Source organism: Ctenopharyngodon idella, chromosome 5 (assembly GCF_019924925.1).
Source record: "Ctenopharyngodon idella isolate HZGC_01 chromosome 5, HZGC01, whole genome shotgun sequence".
NCBI lineage: Eukaryota > Metazoa > Chordata > Actinopteri > Cypriniformes > Xenocyprididae > Ctenopharyngodon > Ctenopharyngodon idella.
The window spans coordinates 41,016,767-41,043,576 of NC_067224.1; the positions used below are offsets into that span (position 1 = coordinate 41,016,767).

The 26,810-nt window shown below is 36.0% G+C and overlaps 2 protein-coding genes across 3 annotated transcripts in view; both read left to right on the forward strand.

Annotated features, from left to right (window-relative positions):
* The first annotated feature begins 1,210 nt into the window (after positions 1–1,210).
* crybb3 (crystallin, beta B3) lies at positions 1,211–8,680 on the forward strand. Its single transcript, XM_051892766.1, has 6 exons — positions 1,211–1,626; positions 2,585–2,667; positions 4,136–4,254; positions 5,637–5,769; positions 5,859–6,001; positions 8,240–8,680. Exons 2-6 carry the CDS (start codon positions 2,593–2,595, stop codon positions 8,529–8,531), a joined length of 762 nt encoding a protein of 253 aa, XP_051748726.1. The 5' UTR covers positions 1,211–1,626; positions 2,585–2,592; the 3' UTR covers positions 8,532–8,680.
* Positions 8,681–14,777: 6,097 nt separating this feature from the next.
* Positions 14,778–26,810, forward strand: part of pxna (paxillin a) — a 40,623-nt gene continuing 28,590 nt past the window's right edge. The window contains exon 1 of one of the 2 annotated variants that reach the window (XM_051892749.1): positions 14,778–14,983. In XM_051892749.1, the coding sequence (XP_051748709.1) occupies positions 14,971–14,983 (13 nt within the window). In that variant the 5' untranslated portion in view covers positions 14,778–14,970. Of the gene's footprint in view, positions 14,984–15,277; positions 15,297–26,810 lie in introns of those variants that run through there. The other variant, XM_051892751.1, reaches the window with a different exon arrangement.

Genomic DNA, 26,810 nt, shown 5'->3' on the forward strand with positions numbered 1-26,810 from the left:
GCTGCATTTTTTTACTCAAAAATGCAGTAAAACATTAATATTGTTAAATAGTATTACAATTTTAATGTTTTCTATTGTAAAATGTAATTTATTCCTGTGATCAAAGCTGAATTTTCAGCATCATTACTCCAGTCTTCAGTGTCACATGATCCTTCAGAAATCATTCTAATATGCTGATTTGATGATCAAGAAACATTTCTTAAATTATTATTGATGTTGAAAGCAGTTGTGCTGCTTCATATTTTGTGGAAACTGATACATTTTATTTTTCAGGATTTTTTTGATGAATAGACAGTTCAAAAGAACAGCATTTATTTGAAACCGAAATCTTTTGTAGTATTATAAATGTCTATACTGTCTGTTTTGATCAATTTAACGTGTCCTTGCAGAATAAAAGTATCAATTTCTTTAAAAAAAATCATACTGAATCCAAACTTTTGAACAGTCATGCCACTTCAAACATTTCTTATTAATTTAAGTAAAAAAAATAAAAATGTAAAATGCCAAATATTTTGTAATGCAAATTTAAAACGATCATCTGTTAAATTTAACTACGTTAAAAAACAACCCTTTTTCTATTTATTTGTCCATTTGAAAAGTGATTTATATTTATTTTTAATGAATTACACTCTAAAAAATGCTGGGTTAAAAACAACCCAAGTTGGGTTGAAAATGGACAAACCCAGCGACTGGGTTAAATGTTTGACCAACATGTTTTTAAAAATGACTATATGTCTGGCTTAAAATGAACCAAAATAGGATGGAAATTAAAAATCAAACACATAATTACTAGAGGCAACAATAATAATCAAAACATGAACATTTATTAATAAGCAATTTAATAAATGTTTATTGTTTAATTATTATTCATTAAACTTATTAATAAATGTTCATTTCCAACATACTTTGGGTTCATTTTTAAGCAAGCAATACAGTAATTTTTAAACAATAGTTGAGGTAAATAAAACTACCCAGCAGGTTGGTCAAACATTTAACCCAACCGCTGGGTTAAAACAACCCAATTGCTGGGTTTGTCCATTTTCATCCCAACTTGGGTTGTTTTTAACCCAGCATTTTTTAGAGTGTAGTACTTGATTTTATTCATGTGTTTCTTGGGCAAACACTTATATAGAAAACAATCACGAAGTTTGAGAATCCATCAATAAGGATCAATGACCCAAATGTGTGGAGTGGGTTAAGGCACACAGAGGCGGCTCACGGGACTGCAGTGACCAGAGAGAAGGAGAGAGAGAGAGAGAGAGAGAGGACAGTGAGCAGGGTTGTGATGACAGCAGCTGATCCTGTCTGAATCCTCTTGGCTCACGCCCTGTCGGTGCCCGCTGTACCCACGCTGGCAGCAGAGCAGGCTGGTGGCTGCGGGCAACTCCTGCCAACTCACGGCCTATTGAGAGGCAGTCTGACGGACACAAATGCGAACGACAGACTTGCTGCATCAACAGCAATCAACGCCCAACCCATTTCTGCTGCTGTGGACGGAATTAAACCATAAATACCCCCCAGGTCCCCTCCACTCGCCCGGTACACCCTCACCTGCACACACACTCACACACACACACTCGCACTGAGACAGAGTGGAGGTGTGAGAAGAACTGACAGAAGAAACAGGTAAAGATGCATTTAAAGTCTTGATTTTCACACTTATGCTGATCAATTCTTAGGTTTATTGTTTGAATATCTAATGGATTGTTCTGTAATTTAATATAGAAATTGGTATGAAAGAGGAAGTAAAATTCATGATCCATTGATTTTTCCTTGATCAGAAATAGGGACGTGATCTTCTTGATCTTCTTTTATTGCTAAAACAAGGAAGTGTCCAAAATCCTTTTTGTCTTCATTTTCAACACTAGATATATTTCATAGTTTAAAACCTAGCAAACCTCTTTTTTTCTGAAAGTTTTGAGTTAAAAGCATGTGTATGCATCTTTCTTTAAAATAAATGGCACTTGTTTTGATGTTTTATCATCTTTTGATGTTTTGTTTTGTTTTGTTTTTGTTTAGTTTTTTGTTCAGTTTAGTTGTGTAGTTGTTTGTTAAACCTCAGCTTATGCATCTTTGTTCAAAATAAATTGCACTTGTTTTGATGTTTTGTCATCTTTTGATGTTTTGTTTTGTTTTGCCAAGAACTCTTTCGCAAATATCCGTGCAATGAACAAAGTTTAATTTTAAAGTTTAATTGTGTTCCTTTTGGATGATTTTCAGTCATTTTTCAATGTTTTTTAAACCTCAGCTTATGCATCTTTGTTCAAAATAAATGCCACTTGTTTTGATTTTTTTTTTTTTTTATCATCTTTGTTTTGTTTTGTATTGTTTTGTTTTGCCAAGAACACTTTTGCAAACACAAATCCGTGCAATGAACTTGTTTTGATATTTTACTACATAATGCAGTGCCGTTCAGGTATTTAAAAGTGTCCAAATAGAGCTGCCCTCTGTAGATCAAATCTCATATATTCTCTCTGTTTAACTTTTGCAGTTGTCATGTCTTCAGTGCTCATGCTGTGATCACTGGTGTATGACATGATTCAGAATGGCTGTTTCTCAATCATCTCTAACATGTGTTTGACAGGCGGAGAGATGTCGGATCAGCAGGGAGCCCCAGATCAGCAAGTCGCTGGGAAGAGCCAAGGAGGAGCAGGAGCAGTTTACAAGGTACAGATATGCTAATTTATACAGTTATTATTCACAGAGGAAAGCCTCAGTTTTTATTATGTATCAACTTCAACTTCACATGCATAAATATATACAATGGCTCAATAGTTAGTAAGATTATTGAGCTATAAATGAATGTGGATCATCATTTGAATTTGAAGAGAAATGTTTGAGTTCATATTGAGATCTCTGACTTTTGACTGGTTGCACACTTTGATATTGGAAAATCTAAGCGCATTATTAAGATCTTGTGAGATTACTTCTTGAGGAGACTTAAAGGATTAGTTCACTTCAGAATTAAAATTTCATGACAATTTACTCACCTCCATGTCTTCCAAGATGTTTAATGTCTTTTTTTCTTCAGTCAAAAAGAAAACAAGGTTTTTCTCCATATAGTGGACTTCACTGGGGTTCAACGGGTTGAAGGTCCAAATTACAGTTTCAGTGCAGCTTCAAAGGGCTCTACATGATCCCAGACGAGGAATAAGGGTCTTATCTAGCGAAGTGATTGGTCATTTTCTTAAAAAAAAAAAAAAAATTATATATATAATGTGTGTACTTTTTAACCACAAATGCTCATCTTGCACTGCTCTGTGATGCGCCACGCTTTGCGTAATCATGTTGGAGAGGTCAGGCGGAAATACAGATCCAGTGTCTACAAAGCGAATGTGCAAAGACTAAGTCAAACGGCCTTTACAAAAAAAAAAAAAACAACGATGTTGGACGATTTTGAAGTTGGAGGAGAAAATGAGATGGAGTTTTTTGCCCTACCACAATACTTCCGCCTACGTCACGCGTGACCTTTCCAACGTGAGCACGTAATGCGTGGCGGATCGCAGAGCAGTGCAAGACGAGCATTTGTGCTTAAAAAGTATATCATTTTTTATTTTTTTTAGAAAATGACCGATCATTTCACTAGATAAGAACCTTATTCCTCGTCTGGGATCATGTAGAGCTCTTTGAAGCTGCACTGAAACTGACATTTGGACCTTCAACCCGTTGGTAACTGTTGAAGTCCACTATATGGAGAAAAATCCTGGAATGTTTTCCTCAAAAACCTTAATTTCTTTTTGACTGAAGACAGAAAGACATAAACATCTTGGATGACATGGGGGTGAGTAAATTATCAGGAAATTTTAATTCTGGAGTGAACTAATCCTTTAACTAATGTAGTTAACTGTTAACAAATGGAACCTTATTGTAAAGTATTACCAATCTAATGCAGCAGTGTTTAGGAAGATGATGCCAATATTTCAGATTTGATTAGATCTGTGATCTATTGGTCAGCCCGCATACTCTAAAATATTGAACTGAGGCTAAAAAAAAAGGCAATTCATGAAACAGAGAAGGACATTTCTTTATTGAAGTGATTCTGACAATTTCCATAAATGCTTTTATAAATTATTTACATGTAAATGCTGAAACCCAAACAGTTTTTGACTTAATATATATTGAATTATCTTAACAGGTCTCACTGTATGAATTCGAGAATTTCAGAGGAAAAAAGGTCGAGCTGTCAGCAGAATGCAAGGACTTGATTGAGAAGAACTTGGAAAAAGTTGGATCAGTCATAGTTGAGTCTTGCCCGTGAGTACATGTTCTCTACAACTCCGGCTGCAACCCTGATCAAACTCACCTAAACAAGCTAATCAAGGAATGTGTCCGAAATCACTCCCTATACACTGAAATAGCGCACTATTTGAGGGGACAGCCATTTGTAGTGGTGTCTGAAAACATAGTGGATGTTATCTAATTCACTCATTCAATCCCATAATGCACCGCAATAACAAGTGTACAACTGATGTACACTCAACGGCTAGGGAATACCCATAATGCACTGTGATGGTCGCGCCAAATGAATTCCCGCGTCTCGCCAGAACATGGCGCCCACAACTGAATCATCCATTCATCCATTTTCCAAACCGCTGGTCCAATGTGGGTACATCATAATATCATACAGGTATAAATTCCTTTTTAATTGATTATTAAATTGTTTATTAAGGTTTATACATGCTAGTTTCCATGACAGAGTTCAAGATAAATCCTTTCATTACTCTTGGAGCTGCCAGTTTGTTAAGTTTCAAATGATTATTAAACAGCAAACACAAACTATACTAAAGCAGCAGCCCTTCCACTCGTTTTCATTCACTCCTTCAAGTGGACTATATTAGTGGTTTTAGCGTAGGAGACTGACAGTTAGTCTTTAACTAAATCTAAGATTAAAACTAAAAACATTTTCATTACTTGAAATAAAATAAAATATAAAAAAACTTAAAATTATTTTATTGCAGCTGGTTTCCAAGATAATATTTCTAATTTTCGTTTAAAATAAAGTACTAAATAACTACATTGCAAAAAATGATGTTCTTCCTCAGTATTTTTATCTTGTTTTCCAGTACAAATATCTAAATATTCTTAAATCAAGATACATTTACTTGAGAAGCAATATGACTTAAGATATTAAGATATTAAGTCTAGTTTAATGAAAAATCATTTTTTTAGAAAACAAGACATAATATCTTAAGTCATTTTACTTGAATGTAAATGTATCTTGATTTAAGAATGTTTAGATGTTTGAACTGGAAAATAAGACAAAAATACTGAGGGGAAAACAACATTTTTGCAGTGAAAACACGTAAACATAAAAACTATATACTCTAGACATACAACACACAACAAAATTACTAAAACTTTAACTAAAATTAAAACGAAAGCAGAAAATATAAAAATCTTATTTAAAATATTAAAGAAAAACTATAGTAATACAGTATATGAATAATACTAGCATGTCATGTGAATTGTGAACGTGAAGGTGTTATTATTAAAATCAACTGAAAATCTCAGTTAATCTTCTAGTGAATGCGTTTGGCTGACAAAAAAGTTTGGGAATCCCTGCTTTATTTAAAAGGAATCATCCGTTTATCCATCATGATATAATGAGCCTGCCTGTGAATGTGTTCTTGTCTTAGATGGGTCGCCTTTGAGCAGAAAGGCTTTTTGGGAGAGCAGTTTGTTTTGGAGAAAGGAGAATATCCTCGCTGGACCACCTGGACCAACAGCCAGAGCAGCAACTGCCTCCTGTCCATTAGACCCCTAAGAGTGGTGAGAGACTCGTTCACACCGCACGCGCTATTAAAGATCTGATCTGCTGTCACGGTCCATTGAGTCTTGTGTTTATGCTCCATTACCAGGACAGCGCCGACCACAAACTACATCTGTTCGAGAACTGCAGCTTTGCCGGCAGAAAGATGGAAATCGTGGATGATGACATTCCCAGCTTGTGGGTTCACGGCTTCCAGGATCGTGTGGCCAGTGCAAAAGTTGTCAATGGAACGTGAGTTGTTATCCAAAGTCCATTGACTTATGAACCCTTCATTTTTCAAGACGGTCTTGATCTTTGATTTTTGGGTCGGTAAGATTCATTTTGTATTCAGTAAATTAAAAACTAAAACTTTTATTCAGTAAGGATGCGTTAGATTAATCAAAAGTGACAGTAAAGATGTTTATAATGTTTTATTTAAAAAAAAAATCTGTTCTTTTGAACTTTTTAATCATCAAATAATCCTGAAAAAATTTAATAATTCTGTATTATGGTTTCCACAAAAATATGAACAGTAAATCAGCATATTAGAATGATTTCTGAAGGATCATGTGACACTGAAGACTGAAGAGTAATGATGCTGAAAATTCAGCTTTGATCACAGAAATAAATTACATTTTAAATTGTATTACAATAGAAAATGGCTATTTTAAATTGCAAAAATATTTCACAATATTACTAATTTTACTGTATTTTTAATCAAATAAATGCAGCCTTGGTGAGCAGAAGAGACTTCTTTCAAAAACCCAACCCCTTCTTAGCGCCATGTTTGACCTCTATTGTTTGACCCACAGGAAGGCTGAAGTTTTGTGATTTTCTTGTTAAATATCCTGTTTCACATGACAAAACAAATAGAGTGGTGAAGAGATAACATCAAAACCCAGAAAACTAATTCACCCTGGTTCCCTTGAGATTTTCCTATGGGGTTTTATAATGGGGTTTTTCAACTGATGAGTAAAATAAGGCCTGTGGTAAACATAGGTTGATGATACTTAGACATTTTGCTATACATAAAAATTACACACACTCACACCCCGAATGTGCTTATCTAGTGACTTATTAGAAACATATGGTTTTTTTTTAATAAACATAACAGCTTCAAAGTTCATGTTTTTGATATGGATGTGTGTAATTTACATTGTAGAACAAAACATTCAAGTTTCGTCAACTTATGTTTACCACAGGTTTTATTTTACTCATAAATTGAAAAACCCCAACGGAAAATTTCAAGAGAACCAGTGGCGAATTAGTCTTCTGGGTTTTGACATTATCTCTTCACCACTGGATTGGATTCGAATGCTGTTTTATGTTGACTCTTAGTCAGACAAGTAAATCTACAAGCAATCAGTCTCTTCATTTTTGTTCATAAAGAGATAGCCTGAATTAATTTGTTACTTAAAAGTTAGTCAATTTTAAATACACTCTTAAAAAGGTTTATTGGCATCAGTGGTTTCACATTCATGGAATCTTTCAATTCATAGTTTTCAGTCACATGACATGACCGGGCGGGCAAAACATCCATAGAACTGCATTACAGGCCTGTCAATTTTCCATCTAAAAAAGAAGAAAAATGAAAATATGTGAATAAAATGCAAGTTTGGGGCACTTGTGATCCATATCCAGCACCTGCTGCAGTATTTCAATCACTAAAAACAGCGACATGTTCTAAAACGTGAAAAACACTTAAAGTGCCTTAATGTACTAAAACAGTGATATTAAAAGATCAAATTCAGTATACACCTTATTGATGATGAATACTAGTCGAGATGAGCCCAGAATATGAACGCAATGTGTTAAATGGTTAAGTGTTTTCTTTATAATGGTTTTCTATGGAAAAACACTTAAGGAGAAACTGCGCGTTGCGACGATACCAGCATTTCCCCCTAGCATTTTGAGCGCTGTTGAGCGGATTCTTAAACACCTCTGATTGATCAACTCTTCAAAAACATGTTGTAAATAGACATCTTTGATGCTCTTCACCGAGTGCTGACACAGATACACACGGGAGCGTGCTTTCAAATGCTTTCAAACACTTCCGTGTGTTGATCATTGTAGCCAATCACAGACATATCTGTTGAGCGCGTGAACACAGTGGCCAATCAGAGGTGTCCGCTCAACAACCCTCAAAATGCTAGGGGGAAAAGCTGGCATCAACACATTTTTTTTAAATTTCCAGTACCGACTTGGTACCGAAGTGATGTCATGTGAAAACTTTATAGTGGAAAAAGTATCTTTAGATAATTAAAATGTTCTTTACACTAAGAAAACAGTACTTATTTTAAGAACTGTTGATTTAAAGGTTTTTGGGGAACCAAAAATGTCTCTTCCATGCCATCACTGTGAAACACAGTTTATTTCATCTTTTTGCTACTTAATTTCCTTTTTTTCTTGCATTGCCCTGAAGACTGGATCAGCAGGGCAGATCCCAGATTGGTTTGCAAACTCAAGTATCACTCCGATCTCTTTTCTCAGGTGGGTGGGCTACATGTACCCTGGCTACCGCGGCCGTCAGTTCGTGTTTGAACATGGTGACTACAAACACTGGAATGAATGGGGAGCCACAGAACCACAGCTGCAGTCCGTCCGACGTGTACGCGACATGCAGTGGCACAAACGGGGCTGCTTTCCTGTCCCCGTCCCTGCCCCCGTCCCCGACCCGGCTCCCAAACCCAATCCCAACCCCAGTCCTAACCCCAATCCTGCGCCCAATCCAGCCCCCAATCCTGCTCCCCCTGCCCCATCCACCACGCCTGCCAGCAGCTGAAGGAGGGCGGCCCGCCCCGTCACCGATGACCACTGCCCTGCACCTGCTCAGAGGGCCGCGAAGAAAGCTCGAAAGCAAAAGTGACTGCCTTGCCTCTTGTGTGTCTATCATTGGAAATAAAGGCCTCGGCCCCATGGTTTGATCTCTGATCTTTGGCTCGTGTCTGCTTTCATTTGCTCTGCTAGACTGATAATACACTACTGTTCACAAGTAGATCTTTTTAATGTTTTTGAAAGAAGTCTCTTATGTATGTATGGAAGCTTGTTTCTGCCACTAAATAAAAAATAAAAAAGGTATTTGCGACTTTTTGACCACTGACAGGTGAAGTGAATAACACTGATTATCTCTTCATCACCTGTTAGAGTGGGATATATTAGGCAGCAAGTGAACATTTTGTCCTCAAAGTTGATGTGTTAGAAGCAGGAAAAATCTATCAAAAGTGGTCCAAGGAAGGAACGGTGGTGAACCGGCGACAGGGTCGTGGACGGCTAAGGCTCATTGATGCACGTGGGGAGCGAAGGCTGGCCCGTGTGGTCCGATTCAACAGACGAGCTACTGTAGCTCAAATTGCTCAAGAAGTTAATGCTGGTTCTGATAGAAAGGTGTCAGAATACACAGTGCATCACAGTTTGTTGCGTATGAGGCTGCATACGCAACAAATGGATGTTACTTTGTGGATATTACTTTGTGGATGTTACTTTGACACGTACCACCTACCTAAGCATTGCTGCAGAACATGTACACCCTTTCATGGAAACGGTATTCCCTGGTGGCTGTGGCCTCTTTCAGCAGGATAATGCGAATTGGTTCAGGAATGGTTTGAGGAGCACAACAGCAAGTTTGAGGTGTTGACTTGGCCTCCAAAATCTCCGTCCAATCGAGCATCTGTGGGATGTGCTGAACAAACAAGTCCGATCCATGGAGGCTCCACCTCGCAACTTACAGGACTTAAAGGATCTGCCACTAACATCTTGGTGTCAGATACCACAGCACACCTTCAGGGGTCTAGTGGAGTCCATGCCTCGAAGGGTCAGGGCTGTTTTGGCAGCAAAAGTGGGACCAACACAATATTAGGAAGGTGGTCATAATGTTATGCCTGATCGGTGTATCTCACAATTCTGACTTTATAACTCGCAATTGCTTGTTATAAAGTCAGAAGTGCAAAATATAAACTCGCAATTGCGAGAAAGAAGTCAGAATTGTGAGTTTATATCTCGCAGTTCTGACCCTATAACATGCTATTGCAACTTTATATCATGCAATTCTGACTTTATACACGCAATTCTGACTTTATACCATGCAATTCTGATCATGCAAATCTGTTCAGCAGAAGAAAGAAACTCATACAGGTTTGGAACAACATGAGGGTGAGTAAATGATGACAACATTTTTATTTTTGGGTGAACTATCCCTTTAAGTCAACACGAAGTCAAAACTGACCTGACATAATCTTCCTTCAAAATGTACAACTTGCTGCACTTCTGAAACAACTTTACTTCTGAGCTGTGTCACCAACCCTGTTGTGGTATACATAGGCAGAAAATCCCTTTGTTTCTCTCATAAATACATCTGATTATAGAGGTAAAACGAGTTGCGAATGGCTTTTCATGCTGACTTCATGTTGTCTGTATGTCTAAAGTCAATAAATAGGCCAGCTATTGTCCATTTTGGTGTGTATGTGTGTGTATTTTTCCTTTATTTCCTTTCATCATCTTTATGTCTTTCCTGCCTCTTTTTACTGGCTCTTGGCAGGAGTTCAGCTGAGTCATGTGAAAGGAGAACAAAGCATGGCAGCCTCCAAAAATGACTACTAATGAAATAACTCCAGTCTGGTGTGGCCAGGCCAGGGCTTGGCATGGTTTGGCATCGCTATTAGAGCTGATGATGAAAAAAAATATGGCAAGCTTCCACTGCCGGACCAAATTGCCTATCCATGGCATACCTATGAGGTTACCAAATCAGACTAGGCCTCTCTACACCTCGCCAAACTACTAGTACAGGCAGATTTTGGGAAGAAAAAAGCAGATGAGACTCTTGTTGAACTAAATATTTTGCAAGCCATTGTGTAAAATGTGACAACATTGCTTCATTTTATTGAGGTTTGAGGGCATTTGTTTATGCACGGCTCTCTGAAGGTCCTGCCACAGCATTTCAGTTGGGTTGAGGTCTGGACTTTGTCTAGGCCATTGAAACACCTTGATTCTTTTCTTTTTCAGCCATTCTGTTATAGATTTGCTGGTGTTCTTGGGATCATTGTCCTGTTGCATGGCCCAATTTCAGCCAAGCTTTAGCTGTTGGACAGATGGCCTCATATTTGACTCTAGAATACTTTGGTATACAGAGGAGTTCACGGTCGACTCAATGACTGTGAGGTACCTAGGTCCTGTGGCTACAAAACAAGCCCAAATCATCACCCCTCCACCACTGTGATGGACTTTTTGTATGAGGTGTTTCTGCTGATATGCTATGTTTAGATTTCTGTGCATTATGGCCAAACATCTCCACATTGGTCTCGCCTGTCCAGAGGACATTGTTCCAGAAGTCTTGTGGTTTGTTCAGATGCAACTTTGCAAGCCGTGCTGTCGTGTTCTTTTTAGAGAGAAGAGGTTTTCTCCATCTTTGCTGATGTCTTTCCTCCTTGGCATTGTGTTAACACATACCTGAAGCCTCCAGACCAGCAAACTGCCAAAACTTGATCACGCAACCCAAGAGTTGATCACACTTTCTGATGATCGATTAATCAATTGCATTGGATTAGCAGTGTCTGACCGTTACTTACCCTCTTAATTCCTATGGCCTAGTTTTTGTTAAATAAATAATGACACAGTGCAATATTTTTTAATTTTAGTTAGTGTGTAATGTTGCTGTTTGAGCAACTGCAAAGTTACGATGCTCAAAGTTCAATGCAAAGGGAGATATTTTCTTTTACAGAAATCGCTTTTTAAGGACTACAACAAACAGGCTGGTAGGGACTACAACAAGCTTCTTCCCGGGTTGGTGACATCACAAACCCCAAAATGTACATAAACCCCGCCCCCGAGAACACAAAACAAAGGCGGTGAGGCCATGTTGGGCTGCTTTAGAGAAGAGGAAGAGTTGTTGTAGTAGAGTGTTGTTTCCATGCTGTCATTTTACTGCCGGACTGCTTCACAAACGAGGGTCAATTCAACGCTGGATTTGCACAAAAGATTAACATGACGGCACATGCTAGTCGATGAGTTGAATCAACTCCACAGCAACTACATAAATTTATCCACTAACCATTCAGAAACGTCCAGTTTCATTCTAAAAGTTGTAACTTCTTCCTGAGTCTCTCCATCAGTGTCGACTCCGGTTTGAACAATGTAAGGCTGAACACCGTTACTGACAATCCTCATTTTGGCTGCGTGAGATTCTCCAGCTTTGTTGTTGTTGAGCAACCGAAGCGCGAGCTGTTAGTGCTCCGCCCTCTTCTGGAAAGATTTTTATTATAAATGCACATTTTCCAGCCTTCTATTATGATGTATTATCTTGTAAATGACTGAGAACATTATTCTCTCTGCAATGGTTTGTAGATGGTGCCGCAAACAACCTCTGTGTATAAAAGAGAACAGATGTTTGACATTTATTCAAATGAGTTTTTAAATAAACATTTTCTTTCTAGCCCGTGTCGGCTCAGTTGCTGCTTTTGAGAGGAAGTCGTGGAACTGACTGCAGTTGCTAAAAACAGCAGAAGAACAGTAACATGTCATATTTTCAGAGAATGATTCTATTTTAGAATCAATTGATTTTTTTGACATGTTTCCCCAAGAGCCTTTAATAACCCTATTCTTTCATTTTTCATTTGTATGTTTCCTTTTTTCGGTCTGAGAAGGTTCAGTGTGATCCAGGTCATTGTACGTTCTTTTTTTGGTAAAGTTGGATGTGCTCTGTTGCTCAGAATGTTTTGTTTCTCATCCAGTTGGCTTCAGCAGTTGTGAAATTATGAGATTTCCTGGCATTGAAAATCATTACACACAATGTGATGTCATGAGAGTTTCTTCTGCTTTGTACTTGGGCCTTTTCTGTCCTGAAAACAGCATGCGTAGCAGAGCAGGCCTTTACTGGAATCATTCTACAATACTAGTGCACACTCTTTCTTTCTTTATGTTTTTTTTTTTTTTTTTTGCATTTTTAATCTAATTTTTTGGTAGTCTGATTCCTACTTCACACTGGAAAACAATCAGCACAGGTGTTTTATGTAATTAAATATTATGGATTACATTTTAGCAAATAAATATATGAAATATTATGATACATTTTGGCATTTGTTTTAAAATGTAATTTATTCCTGTGATCAAAGCTGAATTTTCAGCATCATTACTCCAGTCTTCAGTGTCACATGATCCTTCAGAAATCATTCTGATATACTGATTTGCTGCTCAAGAAGCAAAAAACTTTTAAATGGTAGTGTACAACACATATTGCATATTTATTATTGTTACAAATATATGATATTTCTTAGATGTTTGATAAAATGAGTAGTTACAGTTATGCAATAAGTAGGAAATTCTGTCTTAATACAGTAGCCTATTAAAATGCAGGAATAGCACAGCTGTGACCGCCGCTCACTTCAGACATGGAAATGAACGTGTGAATTTAGAGTGTGTTCAGTAGACTCCCAAAGATCCTGAAGCTTTCAGCAGCCCGTTCACAGCTGTTGAAACATGGGATATCCCAGTGTCTAATGATAGCCAACAGCCACGGGTCCGCACACCAACACACACAACCTCCTCCTCGAAACAGAAAGGACTAAAGATGATAAAATGATTTCTTCACATTAAACAAAGATCAGTAAGACATCTGAAATTCATTGCATATCTGTCGTCATTACTGGAATTCTGCACTGCAGATGAATCCATAACAACACGTTGAAGCTGTTGTGCAGTGCTCTGATGGCTTGATCGCTATGTAATGTATAAGTTGACATGGTATGGCATGAGCGATGTGGGGTGACATTTAATCTGTGGGTGATTACTGCTGTCCAAATGAGCTAAACACCTGGGAAAGAGAGGGAAAGACAGCTTACACACACCTGCGTCAGCAAATTTATCTTGTGATTCCTATGAATTAATGCAGATACTGTACATATATGCATAACTTAAATCAAATTGTGTTTCTGATTTGTAATGAAAAATTACAAATTTAGACTTATTAGATATTTGTAAGTATTTTAATAGTCTGTACACTATCTAATTAAATGTTTTATTTATTTTATTATTTTACATTTTGTTTTACTAGTTGTACTTAATATTAGTTCATATATATTTCTATATACATTGTATGTTGTTATTTTACATTTAAATATTAGAATATATCTTATTATTATATTTTGTTTTTATATTATGTATTGTATGTATTGTTTAATTATGTATTTAATAATTTTAATTATTAAATTAAATATTACCACCCATTATTGTTCATTTCATTATTATTAAATTGTAGTATTTTATAAATGTTATATTATTACAGGTATATTATTTTACTAAAATGTATTGTTTGAATATTAGTACCTGTTATTATTATTTGTAATATTTTTTAAATTATATATATATATATATATATATATATATATATATATATATATATATATATATATATATATGTTATAATATTTTTTTAATTATTATTTTATTAACATTTATTGTTTGAATAATTGTATTATTTTATTAAATATTTGCACCTATTATAATTATTTGTATTAATGTTAAATTGTAGTATTTTATATATAATTGTTATATTATTATATTAGGTATATTGATTTATTAAAAATGTATTTGTTCGAAAATTAGCACCCATTGTTATTTGTAATATTTCTTAAGTTACATATATATATATATATATATATATATATATATATATATATATATATATATATTTATATATATATATATATATATAAACGTAAGAAATATTATAAATAATAATACAATACAAAAACAAATAAAATAATAATATATTTATATATGTGTGTGTGTGTGTGTGTGTGTGTGTGTGTGTGTGTTAAATATTAGTATTTTATTAAGATTTATTGTTTCAATACTTGTACTATTTTATTAAGTTTGCACCCATTATAATTATTTGTATTATTTGTACTTGTATAATTAATTGTAGTATTTTATATATAAATGTTATATTATTATATTTTATAGGTATATTGTTTTATTAAAATGTGTTGTTTGAATATTATCACCAATTATCATTTCAGTTATCAGCACCAGCGTTTCTGAACCGCTTTCGGTCAACAGGACAGTGAGCGGGCGCGGCGTGTGCTTGACTCATCACGGGCTCGCGCAGCTCGTGCACTTGAGTTGAAAACTTCTCCGCGTGCGATTGCGGAGCGCACACGAGACCCGAAACAGAACCGTGCGGTAAATCACAGGCTTCTGCTCCCGTTGCCGAATCAAAACCACCTCAAAACATGGACGATTTAGGTAAGTACGAGCTGCTTTGACGTTTGACATCGGATAATCGTGAGAGGAGAAGTTTGACGCGACGCTAGACTGCTGAATTGACACTGTAGAAGCGGATGGAGCGCGGTGCTGTTGCCAACGTCAGCGCGCGCCGATGCTTGACTGCAGCAACATGCTGAAAAACACATGCTCGCGCGTCTGGATGGCTATTTAAAGCTGGTTTCAGACGTTATATTCGTGTATCTTAAGGTGTTTGGTGTTCTGCGTTGATGCTGCAGTGTTGCAAGAGTCAAATTGATTCAGTCTTTACAGCTGCAGCTCTTGCAGCACTACGGTATGTGATTAATTTCAGACCCTTACTAATGCAAAACCAGCTTTATATTTGTCCCTAAATGCAGAAGTGTAGATAATACTTTTTTGCTGATTTATGTGCATGTATAGTTCCTGTCTGGTTAGTTTTTAGTGCAGCTTCTGCAATGTGTCAACAAAACAACGTGTCATTTCGCACCGACCTCCAAACTTCACAATTATTGACCAAAACTTGCTGTTGGTTTTGATAGTGTGCAGTTGATTGCATTGGCTTTAATGGAGGAATCGACACACATGGGTTGCCAAGACACTTATATTTCAAAATCAGCAGTAAAACTAGTAGTAGTTGTTGCCAATTAACTGTGTTCACTTTCTGTAAGACAGTTGATCCCATAAACTACAGCTTGATGTTGTAACTTGTTGACTTGTTGCCCAGGGCAATGAGAAAAAGAGCAGCACTGCCTAATCTAACTAGTCTCAATATTAGTGCCTTGAGGCTGTTGAATTGAGTCTTCATGAGTGACATGTTGTTTAATAATATTTTCGTTAACCTGTGACGACGAACCACAAGCATTTGTTTGGCTCAGAGAGTTTAGACATTAATGTGCTACAAGCGTCAGAAATTAACCAGGACTGGGGGCTAAAATGCCAAAATTAAAGTAAGTACTAAACTGCTTTGGGTGTCATATTGCAGCTAAAGAGTCCTGCATGAGCTAATCGTCATGTGATTCTATACAGAAAAAAAAAAGTTCACCAAATGACTCAAGATGCTGTGCAAAGCCTCAGTCTTTCAAAGAACATGATCCTATTTTTAGCAATGGTATAGCAGTATCATTCTAACAGTGCTTTAGTGTCCGTCACACTTATACGTCCCGTTCTAAACGTTTGTTCGCTTACTGATCACAGGCACGGTTTAAACTCTGTAATGTAGATTTTGGCAAAAATGGGGCGTCTTAAGTGTCTTTTCATTGCAAGACTTTTCTGAAACTTAATTATGCTTTTGCTCCATTGACGTTGTCTGCTGGCAGTTTGGTTATTTAACTCAGATTGTCATGTATAATAATAATAAGAGACTTGGTGGTTTATTTAAAGAGCGTGTTTTTGCACACGTTAAATGTCACAAAGTATGGACGCTTGTTTACGGCACTAAATAAAAAAAATTTAAAAAAGGTAATTGCGACTAGTTATCTCACAATTCTTACTTTTTTTTCTCAGAATTGCGAGATATAAACTTGCAATTGTGTGTTATAAAGTCAAAATTGTGTGATATAAACACAAAATTGCGTCTTATAAAGTCAGAATTGCGAGTTATAAAGTCAAAATTGTGTGATATAAAGTTAGAATTTTTTGACAAAGTTAGAATTGCGAGTTATAAAGTCAGAATTGCATGATATAAAGTCAGAATTGCATGATATAAACTCAAAATTGCTTCTTATAAAGGTAGAATTGCAAGTTATAAAGTCAGAATTGCATCTTATAAAGTCAGAATTGCGTGATATAAACTCAAAATTGCGTCTTATAAACTCAAAATTGCGTCTTATAAAGTCAGAATTGCGTGATATAAACTCAAAATTGCGTCTTATAAAGTCAGAATTGCGTGATATAAACTCAAAATTGCGTCTTATAAACTCAAAATTGCGTCTTATAAAGTCAGAATTGCGTGATATAAACTCAAAATTACTTCTTATAAACTCAAAATTGCGTCTTATAAAGTCAGAATTGCGTCTTATAAAGTCAGAATTGCGAGTTATAAAGTCAGAATTGTGTGATATAAACTCAAAATTGCGTCTTATAAAGTCAGAATTGTGTGATATAAACTCAAAATTGCGTCTTATAAAGTCAGAATTTCGTGATATAAACTCAAAATTGCTTCTTATAAAGGTAGAATTGCGAGTTATAAAGTCAGAATTGCGTGATATAAACTCAAAATTGCGTCTTATAAAGTCAGAATTGCGAGTTATAAAGTCAGAATTGCGAGTTATAAAGTCAGAATTGCGAGTTATAAAGTCAGAATTGCATGATATAAACTCAAAATTGTGTCTTATAAAGTCAGAATTGCGAGTTATAAAGTCAGAATTGCATGATATAAACTCAAAATTGTGTCTTATAAAGTCAGAATTGCGAGTTATAAAGTCAGAATTGCGTGATATAAACTCAAAATTGCGTCTTATAAAGTCAGAATTGCGAGTTATAAAGTCAGAATTGCGAGTTATAAAGTCAGAATTGCATGATATAAACTCAAAATTGTGTCTTATAAAGTCAGAATTGCGAGTTATAAAGTCAGAATTGCGAGTTATAAAGTCAGAATTGTGATATAAAATCAGAATTGCATGATACAAACTCAAAATTGCGTCTTATAAAGTCAGAATTGCGAGTTATAAAGTCAGAATTGTGTGATATAAACTCAAAATTGCATCTTATAAAGTCAGAATTGCGTGATATAAAGTCAGAATTGCGAGTTATGAAGTCAGAATTGATGATATAAACTCAAAATTGCGTGATATAAAGTCAGAATTGTGAGTTATAAAGTCAGAATTGTGTAATAAAGTCAGACTTGTGATATAAAGATATAAAGATTTGCAATAAATATTAGCAACGATGAGAAATTTTTAGCCAGAAACAGGCCTCTAGAAAAGGCTTAAAGTGCACTTGAAAATGTTGTTTGCTGTGGCAGTTTGATTCAAGGCATCACAATCTGATTTCAGTGCATCTCTGCACAATTATTCAGCGAATCTTTGTTATTGAGTTCTGTGCAAATTGTGCTCAATAAGACCAAGAGCGTGCATGAAGAATGTAAATATGCTCATGTTGACTTGAGTGTACTTTCATCTCTTTTCATCAGGCCCGCGTCGATGTGTCCTAAATGGCACACAAACAGTGTTGCTTTATCTTCAGCAGCGGAGCGTAGATCGAGGCAGACATTGAGAATGCAGGTGTGAGCGTTTCTTTTTGCCAGGCCACTCTGCTGTAACCGTAAGCCTGCATTGTGGGCCGTGGAGGACTGTTTGAACCTAAAAAACCTGTACATCAGCGTCCTTTTCAGTGATGGTTTATTGTGCCTTGAGACTGTTGATGTAACAAATATGTCCGTGTATGTCTCTTAAAGAAGAGAAGTCTGATTCATTGTAGCAAATTGGTTAGTTCAGTAAAGGATTAGACTACCATTTGGGGTCAGTAAGGGTTTTGCTAACCAGTGGCTGCATTTATTTGATCAAAAATACAGTAACAAGTAGTGTTGTCAAACGTACCGACTTCGGCACCAAGTCGGTACTGAAAAAAAAAAAAAAAAAAAATGTGATGATACCAGCAGCATTTCCCCCTACCATTTTGAGGGTTGTTGAGTATTCTTAAACACCTCTGATTGGCCGTTGTGTTCACATGTTCATCAGATATGTCTGTAATTGGCTACAATGATTAACGCTTCAAAAACATGTTGTAAGTAGAAAGCAGGTGTCTATCAGTGGATATATTAGGGATCCGATGATAGATGCCTGCTTTCAAACACTCCCATTTGTTTCTGTGTAAGCACTCGGTGATTAGAGATGTCGATATTACAACATGTTTTTGAAGCATTGATCATTGTAGCCAATCACAGACATCTGTTGAGCGCGTGAACACAATGGCCAATCAGAGGTGTTTAAGAATCCGCTCAACAGCGCTCAAAATGCTAGGGGGAAATGGTGGTATCGTCACATTTTCAAAAATTCGGTACCGAAGTCAGTACTTTTGACAACACTAGTTACAAGTAATATTGTGATTCTTGTGATGGCAAAGCTGAATTTTCAGCATCATTACTCCAGTCTTCAGTGTCACATGACCCTTCAGAAATCATTCTGATATGATGATTTGCTGCTCAAGAAACATTTCTGATTATTATCAATGTTCAAAACAGTTGAGCTGCTTCATATTTTTGTGGAAGCCGTGATACATTTTATTCAGGATTCTTTGATGAATAGAAAGTTCAAAAGAACAGAATTTATTTGAAATAGAAATCTTATAAATGTCTTTACTGTCACTTTTGATCAACTGAATGCATCGTTACTAAAATGCTAGTTTATCACAGTGTTATTTGTGTGGTGAAATTTGAACTGATCATTAATATTGATTGTATACTGTATATTGTATGTAATGTAAAATTTAGTTGGACAAAGATAAGTCAATTTCCTAAATTTATGACTGGAAATTGAAATGATTTTTATTTTTGAGTTTGTTTGGTTTAGTGTTATAGCTAAATTATGTCTTTAGGAATTGTAATCGCCACTATTAAAAAGTGTATTAAAATCACCACCACAATATTGTGGCTGTAGCCTAATTTCATTTCAGCAACAGAATAATATTGAAGTAAGCCATTTATAATATTACAAAAAAATTCTACTTCAAATAAATGCTTCTTTTGAACTTTCTATTCATCAAAAATCATAAAATGTATCACGTTTTCCAACAAATATGAAGCATCACAACTGTTTTCAACATTGATAATAATCAGAAATGTTTCTTGAGCAGCAAATCAGCATATTAGAATGATTTCTGAAGGATCATGTGACACTGAAGACTGGTAATAAGTTAATAATAAGTTGCGTTTCGATACTCATGTTGAAGCTGTATGCAAAAAAGGCCAGCAATGGTTACACTGTCTTCGGAGGCTCTCTACTTTTAATATTAGTAGGACTCTTATGACTAAACTCAAAAGCAATCGGTATAGATATTCTTTTATTCCCACTGCTGTAAGACTTTTAAACTTGTAGGATGTCAGAATGTTGTGTTTGCTGTTTATGTTTTGTTTGTGTGTTATGTATGATATGTTTACAAATTTCGAAAAAATCGCCCCCTGGGCTTATAATAAATTTTGAACCTTGAATCTTGGAGTAATGATGCTGAAAATTCAGCTTAGATCACAGGAATAAATTACACTTTAAATTATATTCAAGAAGAAAATACTTTTTAAATTATAATAATATTTCACAATATTAGTCTTTACTGTATTTTTGATCACATAAATGCAGCCTTGGTGACCATAACGTCTTATTTTCAAAAACATTAAAAAAATCTTACTAGTATATTGAATACATTACCCAGCCCTTTCATGAATTCTAACACAGTATTTGTCCTAATGTATCGTCTGTTCTCGTACACTGAATTTGTAATCGTCCTGTCACCCGGGTTAAAGAGTGATCTGTCATTTAGTCTAAGCTTGATGATGATAGTCTGTATGATCAAGGCCTGCGATGTTTAACCTGGCCGCCCATGTGTGCTCAAGATGACATTTAGCTGAATTACGGTGACAAACAGAAAGGCTTGTGTGTAATTAAGCTTTCTTTTGTGTCTGACCTAAACCATCTTGTGAGTTTGCTGATGTTTGCTGCACTATTCTGTTGTGTATAAGTGTGAAGTTGTGGTTATCTCAAAAACACATGATATGTGAAGACATTAGCACTTAAACTGTTGTGTTTGTTGCATGTATTAAAATGCAACACTGTGGTTTGATGATGAGTTAAAGGAATAGTTCACCCAAAAATAAAAGTTCCTCATTTACATTGTTCCAAACCTGTCTGAGCTTCTTTCTTCCGCTGAACACAAAAGAAGATATCATGAAGAATATGGGTAACCAAACAGTTGATGGACCCCACTGACTTCCATAGTATGAAAAAAAAACAAAACAAAAAAAAAACTAGGGAACTCACTGGGGACCAGAACATGTTTGTTTATCGGCATTCTTCAAAATATCTTCTTTTGTGTTCAGCAGAAGAAAGAAATTCACACAGGTTTGGAACAACTTGATGGTGAGTAAATGATAACAGAATTTTTCATTTTTGGGTGAACTATCTCTTTAATGCACAAGTGTTTGTTGTACATAAACCAATCATAAAATTGTCACAAGGAAAATATATAGGAAAAAAATTAGACAAAGGTCAGAAACAAACTAGTATCACACTTGACATTTCTTTTCCTCTCATGTTTGAAAAGATGGCGACATCCCTGTTCATATGGATATATTTTATGATCTCTTTATGAACGTTTTGAAGTGTCAGAGACAGAGTTTCGGGTGAATACACATTCAGTGTAGGGAAAGATCTCTCAGATTTCATTAAAATATTTTTATTTGTGTTTTGAAGATGAAAGTCTTATGGATTTGGAACAACTTCAGGGTGAGTAAATAATTAGGGATGCACGATATATTGGCCACCATATCAGTATCGCAGATATATGTCGATTTTTAATATTATTGTTATCGACCCGATAAGAAAATTTGGCCGATATATTAAAAGACTAGTTCACTTTAAAATGAAAATTAGCCCAAGCTTTACTCACTCTCAAGCCATCCTAGGTGTATGTGACTTTCTTCTTTCTGATGAACACAATCAGAGTTATATTAATAAATATCCTGATGCATCCGAGCTTTATAATGGCAGTGAACGGGACCAGAGAGTATGAAGCTCAAGAAAGTATGCATGCATCCATCATAAACATACTCCACACGGCTCCGGGGGGTTAATAAAGGCCTTCTGAAGTGAAGCGATGCGTTTGTGTAAGAAAAATATCAATATCTAACAAGTTATGAAGTAAAATATCTAGCTTCCGCCAGACTGCCTTCTATATTCACCTGATGGTGTTGCGTCAGTTGAGCTTTTTCCGTAAGTTGAATAGGGAAGGCGTAGGATGTAGCGTAAGCCTTTTGAACTGCGAGAACCATTACACTTTCTTCATAAGTTGAATATGAAAGGTGTTCTGGCAGAAGTTACTTGGATTTTACTTTATAGCTAGTTAAATATGGATATTTTTCTTACACAAATGCATTGCTTCGCTTCAGAAGGCCTTTTTTAAACCCCCGGAGCCATGTGGAGTACGTTTATGATGGATGGAGGCATTTTCTTGAGCTTCATACTCGTTGGTCCCGTTCACTGCCATTATAAAGCTCGGATGCGTCACGATATTTATATATCTCCGATTGTGTTCATCAGAAAGAAGAAAGTCATACACCTAGGATGACTTGAGAGTGAGTAAAGCTTGGGGTAATTTTCATTTTAAAGTGAACAGCTACAGCTGATAAATAATGGCTTATTTCCTTTAGCTGAGACACTTCAGATGTGCACTGTTTGCCATGATGGTTTTGAATTGCTTGAAATATGATTGGAATCACTTCAAAAAGGAAAATACAGTTAAGTACAACATACAGCGCAAGTCTGTCATATAGGCTACATAATATTATAGTGAGAATATTATAATTGTGTGCTTTAAACATGGCTTTTAATAGTGAGACTTATGTTTTTTGTAATCAAGCTCTCAAAAATTATATAAAAATTTGGATTTAGATTTATCGGCCAATATATCGGTTATCGGCTTTCAAATATAAAGTATTATTGGTTATTGGTATCAGCCAAAATGTTCATATCGGTCCATCCCTATAAATAATGACAGAGCTTTCATTTTTGGGTGAACTATCCCTTTAAATTTCACTCACAAAGCTGTTGTATGACTTCAGAAAGTTTATATAAACAGTGTACAAGTCAAATGAAGTACTTTTATAATGCCTTTTTTGTACTTTTTGGTGTGTGGCCGTGGTGTGTATATATGATTCACCATTTGTTTTCGTTGTATTATGTGAATAATTTTTGTCTTATCTTAGGGAGAACCACTCTTTTAAAGTAGACTAACACTGATCTGTCTGGATGAGTAAAAATGACTGTATAAACTCCCCTTGGTGATTCTTAGTCACATAGCAAATGCTCTCGCAACGGTTCCTTTTCTGGGAAAGAGCGTTTGGTTGTGATGTGTAAACACAGAGTGTTTGGTGAATGGTGAAATGCTCCAACCTCAACACACACAGATACACACAGGCTTTATGGTGAACTGTACATGCTCAAACTGTGACATGTTTGTATGCGTTATGGTGAGAAAAAGCCAAAAAAAAAAAAAAAGCCTGTGTCTATGAAATTGAATCTACACTAAAATAAATTTGGTGTAGAAGAAACAATTTTCAATCAGAAATTGCTAGTAAATTTTACAAATAATTACACAGAAACAGCAAGTAACACGTTGAATTAAACTTGGAGTAGAAGTAGAACGTAAGAAATTTTACGTACAACTTATCTTGTTTAACTTATGTTTATGTATGTTCTGTTTTATAACTGTCAATAACTGACTTTCACATTCAGGTTATCTTGAATTTATCAAGAGAATCACATATTTGCACTGCAGATACAGACAACATAGGCCTAATGTTTCTCACAGCTGAATGCTTATCTTGTCTTTCTTGAAGATACCACATACTATACTGTTATAATCAACAATAGGTTTTGTGTTTGGGATACAATACAATTAAGTTACTGTAAGTATTAACACAATATTTATTATTAAGTAATGTTGCAAGGTAGGTAGATTATAGAAAAAAAGAATGTACATTCATTATTGCAAAGTAAAAACGATCAGGACTTTGACATTTTTTTTAATGTTATATTTACTTTTTTCCTTAAAGGTAAAGTATTTAGTCTCTGCGGACTAAATACAAAACAGAATTACAAAAATGAAGCATGTTTTGAAACAACCTTGCAAACGCATGGTTCGCATGTCTCACCTCCCCCAACTCAAGCTCCAACGGGTGCTTGTGAAGGCATGTCTTAAAGGGTTAGTTCACCTAAAAATGAAAATTCTGTCATTAATTACTCACCTTCATGTCGTTCCATACCTGTAAGACCTTTGTTTATCTTTGGAACACAAATTAAGATATTTTTGATAAAATCCGATGGCTCAGTGAGGCCTCCATTGCCAGCAAGATAATTAACACTTTCAAATGCTCAGAAAGCTACTAAAGACATATTTAAAACAGTTCATGTGACTACAGTGGTTCAAACTTAATGTTATGAAGCGACGAGAACACTTTTGTGCACCAAAAAAACAAAATAACGACTTTATTCAACAATATCTAGTGATGGGTGATTTCAAAACACTGTTTCACGAAGCTTCGAAGCTTTACGAATCTTTTGTTTCGAATCAGTGGTTCGGAGCGTGTATCAAACTGCCAAAGTGACTCAGTGCCCCCCAGTGGTGAACCATTGAAATTTTGAAACACTTATGACGTAACAAAGCCTCGTTTACTGAAATCACATGACTTTGGCAGTTTGATACGCTCTCCAAATCACTGATTCGAAACAAAAGATTCGTAAAGCTTCGAAGCTTTGCACACTATTATTCATCTTGAAATCATATGATTCGATTCGTGTCTTTCGATTGGTTCTTCTGTGGACTTAGAGGCTTTTGCTGACAAAGGGAAGTGGCGTTTAGAGGTTTCTGCCAACTAAGTGGTATTTCTGAATGGACTGACTTAGCAGATTTGAAGCGAAGGTATTTGATGAACGTATACTATGTGCGGAAAGCATTCACTCAATATCATTCTCTCATTTTTGACGGAGGTGGCATTTTTTTGCATCTGAACTCTTCATACATATACACTATATTGCCAAAAGTATTGGGACACCCCTCCAAATCATTGAATTCAGGTGTTCCAATCACTTCCATGGCCACAGGTGTATAAGATCAAGCACCTAGGCATGCAGACTGCTTCTGGGTTTGGCGGTTGCCAGGAGAACGGTACTTGCCTGACTGCATTGTGCCAAGTGTAAAGTTTGGTGGAGGGGGATTATGGTGTGGGGTTGTTTTTCAGGGGTTGGGCTTGGCCCCTTAGTTCCGGTGAAAGGAACTCTTAATGCTTCAGCATACCAAGACATTTTGGACAATTTCATGCTACCAACTTTGTGGGAACAGTTTGGGGATGGCCCCTTCCTGTTCCAACATGACTGCGCACCAGTGCACAAATCAAGGTCCATAAAGACATGGATGAGGGAGTTTGGTGTGGAGGAACTTGACTGGCCTGCACAGAGTTCTGACCTCAACCAGATAGAACACCTTTGGGATGAATTAGAGCGGAGACTGTGAGCCAGGCCTTCTCATCTAACATCAGTGCCTGACCTCACAAATGCGCTTCCAGAAGAATGGTCAAAAATTCCCATAAACACACTCCTAAACCTTGTGGAAAGCCTTCCCAGAAGAGTTGAGGCTGTTATAGCTGCAAAGGGTGGGCCAACTCCATATTAAACCCTACGGGTTAAGAATGGGATGTCATTAAAGTTCATGTGCATGTAAAGGCAGGCGCCCCAAAACTTTTGGCAATATAGTGTATTTTTTATATATATATATATATATATATATATATATATATATATAAAATTTTTTGCTTTCTCCTTAAATACACTGGATTATATTTATTTTTTTCTCCTGAAATATTATATTTATTTTTTACTGTGATCAATAAACATATTGTTTAGACAGGTGCCGTATGGTTTGTGACAATAATGTGCTCTGGTCTGTGCAGACTGTAATTAGGAGCTCTTTCATTGGTGAACAAATGTCCCCAATCCCTGTTTTTTCCAGTAGTTGGTTTTTCCAGCTGACCAAGTGATCACATTTCTGTTAGTCATTCATCTTTTAAATTGTATCATTTCAGTTGTTTAAAAAGAAAGGAAGAATTAATGTCTTTTTAAATGCGTCTCATCACCCAAAGTAAAATTACAGCATAACTGACATGCAAAGGTTAGATATCTTGTATAACCTAGTTAGATAAATTTAACGCCTCTGACAAGTCCTACTGTAATCACTAGACGACTCCGTGAAATCTTTCTATTCCCAGAATTAGCCTTGCATTTTCTCAATCTTAATCTAAGCGATGCTTTTGGCAGGACGTTCAGAGATGTTCTGCACGAGTCTAAACAGGCTGAAACATTTGAGGAATTCCCAGCACACCTTTCTGCCCATCAGATAGGGAGAAGGAGGGATTGGGAGGGTGAAAGAGCTTATGGGAGAACGGCTGGATGCAGGAATGTTAAGTAGGGACTTGCACATTTATCTTGTTTTCCTTCTTTGTGCTTTTTTTATGGAAAGTACAATAACTCTCAGGTCAGGTCAGGCCTGCACGTATCTTGTTTATCTGTTGGAATAGGCCAAGATCTTGACCAAGATTGGGTAGGTTAAAAAATCAATGTGCTTAACCACTTTTAAGGCTTTTAGTTTTTGCAGGCAGTTTCGACTGAGATAGTTTGGGCCTTTGCTCTTGTGTTCACTCAGATACACCTGTAGATGGCAGCTGGAACAAAAACTACTTCATGAGTGCTATGTCTTTCCATGTAATGAGAACTTCACTATTTTAACTTCCTATTTTATTAATTTTTTTTTTACTTATTATTTTTCATTATTTTTCATTTTATATTTCATTGTATTTTTTTCTTAAATTTATTTTTTTTTTTCCATTTTTTAACTATTATGTTTTTGCTTTTGGAGGTAAAATAGCCTGTGAGTGCCTTTCCATGTTCAGAGTCAAAATCACAATCATAGGGGCCAGTAACACCACAGTCATATTTTTGAGATTATTTTTGAGTCATAATAACTGTTGTTGTCTGGCGACGTTCAGGATGGATCATTTGTGCTTCAGCTCATAGTTACTGTCCATCTATGTGTCTTCACTTCCTCCATATTCCTCCACTTCTGCATT

Excerpts from the sequence above, each read along its gene's own strand:
- crybb3 (XM_051892766.1), top strand. The coding sequence starts at position 2,593 with ATGTCGGATCAGCAGGGAGCCCCAGATCAGCAAGTCGCTGGGAAGAGC. Across the intron at positions 4,255-5,636 it reads GTCATAGTTGAGTCTTGCCC|ATGGGTCGCCTTTGAGCAGA; the intron begins GTGAGTACATGT and ends TTCTTGTCTTAG. Across the intron at positions 6,002-8,239 it reads GCAAAAGTTGTCAATGGAAC|GTGGGTGGGCTACATGTACC; the intron begins GTGAGTTGTTAT and ends CTCTTTTCTCAG.